Here is a 6750-nt window from a genome sequence, read left to right as displayed (position 1 = left end):
GTTCCCAGTGAAGATAATGAGAGCATTCCTCCAAACTTCAGCAGTAGCAGAAGTGGAGGCAGTAATATATAACAATTAGGAAGACAAAAGACTACAGACTGAAAGTTAGGCTTAGTTTTACCATAAACTTACCTTCAGCAAGCTGGTAACTTGTGTAGCTGTGCCTCGGCATCTCCATCTTCACAGAAAAACAGAGAAATTTACTGAATTCATAGGACTGTATTAAAGAAAATGTATCATCATCAATAAAATGGGAAATTTTCCAATCAAGTGCCATTAAAGCATCCAGTATATTTAATCTTAATTTCCTTTGTATCAATCCAGTTAGTCCATGTACTAATGCACTAGTTTCTAATTCATCAAATATTTATTTTAGTCTGCTTACAAATTGTCCAGGAAAACAAGTACAGCACTATTTTTAAGTAGGTCCATTTGTCCCCTTTACTGAAAATGGAATGCAATTATCTCCCCCCATGTAATGAATGTGGTACTGTTTTTCATCAGTTTTCTAACAAGCAAAGTATTTGAAGTTTTCTAGCCTTTTGTTCAAAACACACTCTGGAAATGCATATTACATTATTCACAATAAATAAATATATTGGAAAATCACACATAGAAAACATTACACATAGGTGATTAAACACGTGCTAAAAATATACTAACAATTCTCCTTAAATCCCAATATTTTTAAATGCCAAAATGCTTTACCATACATAGACACAATAAAATCACTTTGGTGTGTAGGCAGATCATGCTTAAATTGGTTTTCCACAGCACAGACAAATGTTACAGCTATATTAGTTGAGGACAATATTGATTATAGCTCTGGCATTATTCTGCAGAAACCTAAACAACGTTCTTCACTGTAAAAGTATGACAAATCAAGTTGTCAAACTACATCATTCAGAAGCAGTCACTGCTGGGGCAGAAGTTTCTGGCATAACTCATTGTTACAACCAAATGTTGCTTAATATAACCTTACATATTCTAAAGAGAAAACCCAGAACTTTCCTTATCCAGAATCAGCTGGTACAACACTATCTCCTGGCTCCCCAAAAGTGCGTATTAGTAGCTGCTGGTGTACAGCAGACATGGTGCCAAAAGCTGACCATCAGCCAGGTCCTTTTCATTTGAGCTTATTTTCAGGAGGTTCTCGCTTGTTGATAATAAACTCGCTTTAGTTCGAACTACTAGAATTTCTGAAATATTCCAGAAACATCTGTGTAGGTAAGTCTAGTTCAAACCGCAGTGGTAATCTGCGTCAGTCCTAGGTCGTTGGACTCTTCTCTCCCTTGAGGACAGTAAGATGACATTTCCACGACTAGTCATACAGGTTTGTTTGTCCCATCTGCTTCCCCAATATAAGCCGGGTCTTGTACAGTGTTTCTGACTCTGCTGGTGCTCTGCCTGTCCATCCTCATCTTAAAGGGGAAGCAGAAGTCCTTGAAACATCTCTTGAAATTTTCATCCAAAAAAGCATACAGGATTGGATTGAGGCTGCTGTTGGTGTAACCCAAAGCAATACAGAAGTAATAGCTGGATATAGCAGCAGTACTGTGGGACACATCCCCTAACGCTTCAACCAGCACAAAGATGTGAATAGGAGTCCAACAGATAACAAAAACTGCCACAACCACAAGAACCAACCTGGTGATGCGGCGCAGGTTTCGATCTTTTTCTCGAGACCCTGAGAGAAGCCGTACGCTTTTAAGGCGCAGGATCATCAGAGTATAGCAAACAATTATAATGAGAACTGGGATAACAAATGCAAAGACAAAGACACAGATTTTCATGAAGATGTCCCACCACACGTAGTCTCTGTCTGGAAACTGCAAGGAGCATTCAGTGCTAGCAGTATCTAGGAATGAAAGAAGCAAGAAGAAAATTGCTTTATTAGATATTCTAAACAAAGTAATTATCATAGCATAAGCTAGGAAAAGTTATTATCATGTAATGTGATACTAACAAATGGAGTTATCTTTAAATCACTCCAAGGAAGGCTTTCAATTACCATTGAAACTGGTTTTATGTAGCTGTCTCTAGAAACTACTTAAAGAGATAGGGGCTTTTTAAAATGCATAACACTGTATAAAATTTGTTTCCCATGGGAGGATCTAAAAATGCAGAGTACAAAACCAAAAATTTTTAAAGACATTTCCATTTGAATCTCACTGAGATTTAAAGCCAGAATAAGTACCCTGTTCAATAGAGTAAAATCTCATCATTATTATCAAACTACATATGTTTTTGTCTGTGGGCAGAGACAGATTTTTGGTATCATGAATGGTGGGAGCCGAATGAGGTTTTGATCGTAGGAAGATTTTGCCAATAGATGATAATTGTGTAATAATCTTTTCCCACATGCCTTCTTCAGTGCAAATGGAATACACATAAGTGCTTGCATTCAGAAAAAACTTATTTCCTGGCAACAGCTTCTTTTCAGTTTAATAGAAGCAAATAAAATATTTATGTGCGCAGAGTCAAATGGAAGCTGCTTTTTTTACAGATCACGTCATTGAAAATTCAGCCTGTGCAGAGACTGCAGGATCTGGGCCACTGACACCAGCCCACTCCCTTTCTGATTGCCCATGTCAGGATTCAGAGTCACAGGCTGTCACTTGATTTTATGTCCCAGAAATACTCCATGTGACAGGAGGCTGCTAAGGAATGAAATATTTGAGGTTTCATTTGCTGACCTCACTGGAGCCTTCCAGCATATAAACCATATGGAAAACCAAGAAGCAAGATAAATGGCAAGGCAAGAGAAAAGATGAATTTACAACTACTATCAGCAGTTAAACTCTACTGAAGACAAGTCAAGGTAACACAGGGATTTTTCACTCTGAATTGTAGCTTAGATTTTATCCTCTTGAGCACTGCATTACGCTTGGATTTTTTTCATTTTCACTACTGAATTTGTCATTCCTTTACAAGTTATTATGTATTGACTTTTATTGAATCAGACCTAAGAGGGGAATGATTCAATATACTCTTGCACATCACTTTTTCATATCTGTCTCTAGCAGAACTAGTCAGAAAAATTCCATCAAGCCATATTTCCCTGCTATTGAAATGCTTCACAAATCAAGATGATATTGCAGAGAATTTGTTTTGAAAAACAGCTAGGGGGGAAGTTGTCATTATGGCATCATACAGACATTTCCACGGTTAAGTATCAGAAAGCTGTTACTGGGTGATATTGAATACTAAAACACTCAAATAAAAAAAGTTGAAATCAAAGCTAAATATTTTGAGGTTTTATTTTAAACAACATAACAACTAATGGATGATTCTGAAAGCTGAAAAGTGAAAAGACCTATTTTTCAAGCCTGATGGAGGATGCTAAGCTAGCAGCACAAGTATGACTTAGGGTCTTGACAGTCAGTCAACTTTTCTAAATCCTTTGTCATCTAGGTTTCCATAAGTGTAGTTGCTTTTACTTAATTTTGTTCTAGAAATGTCAACAACCACCTTCAAAGCAGTTTTCACATTGATTATTACTGTTATTTGTAGTAGATCATGGCCTAACAGCAGCAATAAAATCAGGATGCGGCTATAATACCTAGACTAGTAAAGCTGCATCCAGATGTGCAGTTCTGGATAGAAGTGGAGTGTGATCAGGGATGATTACTCTGGACCACATCCAGCTACTCACTGAAACTCCATCCCAGAGGAAACTGCCTCTTCAGATCTGCTGACCTAATTTCGTATATTTATCAAAATAATTAGGTCATGCTTGCTACATTTTAATATGATTTGTAGTTGGCAGTGGTATTTTAGAATTCCAAATTATCAAAAACAAATTTAATGATTGTCTTACATCTCATTACAGTTTACTTTCTATGGAAAATCTTACTCTAAATTCATTAATATTCACGTGTTTCCCTTGATATATAGATAATGTTATGAATTGTATCAAACCCATTTACATTTTCCCCATTTACAGCTGGCAAGCAATCAGCAAAGATCCTTGTCATAATGCACAATATCATAATAAATTTCAGAAACTTTGGAAGAAAATAAAATCCAATTTATATTTTATTCTTTTTGCCTGAAAAGATGCAGAACTAAGTACAGCATCACAAACCGAGTACTTAAGATTTCACTCTTACCTTTCCACTCTGAAAGCCAAATATTCCAAATATATTGATATATTTAAGGAAAAATACTGCATTCTAGATGGTATTTTAGTGTAAATAAATTCAAAAATGTGTTTGATAAGCTACCATTTAAGATAAATCTTCATCTTGACATAGGAAATATATTTCTGTTGGATACATTATTAATTATGTCACCTTCAGGCATCCATACTCCTGTGTACTCAGCTGGAGTCTTCATGCTATTTCTGGGAATACTGATAGTACCTCTAATTTATTTTTTTATTTTTTTTTAGTGAAAAATTCTTCAGCAAGAAAGACTCCACTAAGGCCAGAGAGGGAATATTTACACAGATGTAAAATTTATTCTGCAGGGAACATGTATCCAGAAGGACACCACTGGGAGCAATTCTGTAGTGTGAGAACAAAAGGGACTAACCGGGCATGGGGTGGGAACTTTAAATATGATCACTTCCCATTTGATGTTCAGTTGTTGTTTAAATCTGAATCCAACAGAGGCCCTGTAGCATATAAACAACAACTATTTTGACCAATATAACACAATTTTCAGTCCTGAGCTCCAGCTGTCAGGCAAAGGGAGGATCCTTGCTTTTCCCCTTCAGCATTTATCAGCACAATTCATGAACACACCAGACAAGATAATTGGCAGTAAATGCTCAAGAGACACCCTAGATCAGACAAGCAGGGCTGAACAGTAGGGGCTGACAGGCATTTGCCAATAATTTCCAACTTCGTTTGGCCCAGCTGAGTCATGTATTACTAGCCTCTGTTCCAGGAGAGAAAAAAAAGACTGCCTGCCACGTGGCGCGGAAAAGGCATTTAATCATTGCTGGCCTCACAGCAGCCGCTTGATCTAAATGTGATGCTTACAGGGAATGAAAGTAATATTCTGCTAGTTAAGCATGCTCCAACAAAACACGTGACTGAGGCAATGTCCCATGGCCTTCAAGATCTCATACACAGTGAAACAATCACTCTTCCCAAATGAAGAAGAATGCCTCGAAGTGTATGTTTCTGGAGCTAGACATTGTTTTATAGGGCCTGTCAAAACTTTACTGGGGAGAAGAGTTACAGCACTGCAGACCAGGTCACTTATCTCCCAAAGGGCTGAAAGAAGAGTTTCCAGAGGACTCTCCTGTCACCTACCCACCAGAACACGAACAGCAAGAACAAAATCTATACATCTGCAGCCAAATCAATCAGCCCTTGAGCACCTGCTACTGAAATGTTTTGTTTGTTTTGATCTATGCCAAACAGTTTAATACACAGCTTTTATTGTCTCTGCCAGATAAAACAGGGTCCTTATGTAAAGTTTACCATTTCTCCTGGGAGGAGTGAAGCCTTTCTAAGAGAAAAGGTTGTTAATTCAGGAACTTAGTAATCATTCTTCCAAAGACTGTTTACATCTCAGACAAGACTACCACCAAATAAACATGCATGTCTTGTATTTTATCGAGCCATCCATAACAGACGGCCCCAACACAAGGGCATCATTAGAGGCCTCCAGCCTTTTGAAGACACTGAGGTGCTCTTGCACCACAGTCATGCTTGTGGGTCTGAAGTATATGTGTGTGAGAATGCTTCTCCCCTTTCCTTCTCAAGAAGGATTTCAAAATAAGATTAACTCCATAGCAGGGCAGTTTTGGTAATGCATCACTAGTCATAAGGGCTAAATCTGCAGTCCTTCACAGATTATAAATTTCAAGCAGAGCCTACAGGTGGTCTCCATACAGATCTCATCGACTTCATGTTCTTATAGTTGCTTCCCTGCCATGGTCTGCATTCCCAGTTACTCTGCTGATCCTTATTTTCAGCCTTTCCAAGTCTGCATGTACATCCCCATCCCTTCTAAATAAGAATTTGAGATACTGTCATTTTCATAGAATTTAGATTCAGTTTCTTTCTCCAGCTACTGACTTTTTTCTTTTCTTCTTTGTCATTTGAGAAACAAAAAGAGACTCAATTTTGAATGCTCACACTCACCTTCCCTGACTTTGGTACCTCCAAGAACTATCGCAGATATACCAACAGATGAGGACAGTAGCCAGATACAGATGTTGATTATCTTTGCCTTGAGAGGCGTACGGAAGTCCAGAGCCTTCACAGGGTGACACACAGCAATGTATCTATCAACGCTCATCATGGTCAGTGTGAATATGCTGGTAAACATGTTATAATAGTCAATGGAAATAACTATTTTACACAGCACATCACCAAAGGGCCAAGAGTTCATCAGGTACTCAGTGCTTTGGAAAGGCATGGTTGTGGTAACTAGCGCATCTGCCATAGCCAGATTGAAAATGTAGATGTTTGTTGCTGTCTTCATCTTTGTGTACCTGAAGAACAAAAAAAGTAAGGCATTAGCATTTCAAAATATGATTATGCACATTCAGATATGAAACAGTTTATCAGTCAGGCTTTGCCATAGTTGGGTTTTTTTCTGTCATTTCTGATTTATGACAGAAGTGCACACAAATGCAAGACCCTTGAGATAAAAGTAAACACATTTGACTCAGTCTCTCAGCACTTGCACTAGCAGTTAGAACTATTCACCGCAGGCAAAAACAGGTATATGAATACATTTAACCTAATGAAACATGCCTGTTTCAATTCTATCTTCTCAAATACTTCT

General features: G+C 37.8%; 1 protein-coding gene across 1 annotated transcript in view; it reads right to left on the bottom strand.

Annotated features, from left to right (window-relative positions):
• Positions 1-1121: 1121 nt before the first annotated feature.
• Positions 1122-6750, bottom strand: part of OPRK1 (opioid receptor, kappa 1) — a 19411-nt gene continuing 13782 nt past the window's right edge. Inside the window, exons 2-3 of the mRNA XM_010582958.1 lie at positions 6102-6454; positions 1122-1858 (exon numbers count right to left, since the gene is read on the bottom strand). Coding sequence (XP_010581260.1) covers positions 1326-1858; positions 6102-6454 — 886 coding nt within the window. The 3' untranslated portion in view covers positions 1122-1325. The remainder of the gene's footprint in view (positions 1859-6101; positions 6455-6750) is intronic.

The sequence above is a fragment of the Haliaeetus leucocephalus genome, unplaced genomic scaffold, assembly GCF_000737465.1.
Source record: "Haliaeetus leucocephalus isolate CR32 unplaced genomic scaffold, Haliaeetus_leucocephalus-4.0 Scaffold858, whole genome shotgun sequence".
Lineage (NCBI taxonomy): Eukaryota > Metazoa > Chordata > Aves > Accipitriformes > Accipitridae > Haliaeetus > Haliaeetus leucocephalus.
This window is presented reverse-complemented; position numbering and strand designations above follow the sequence as displayed.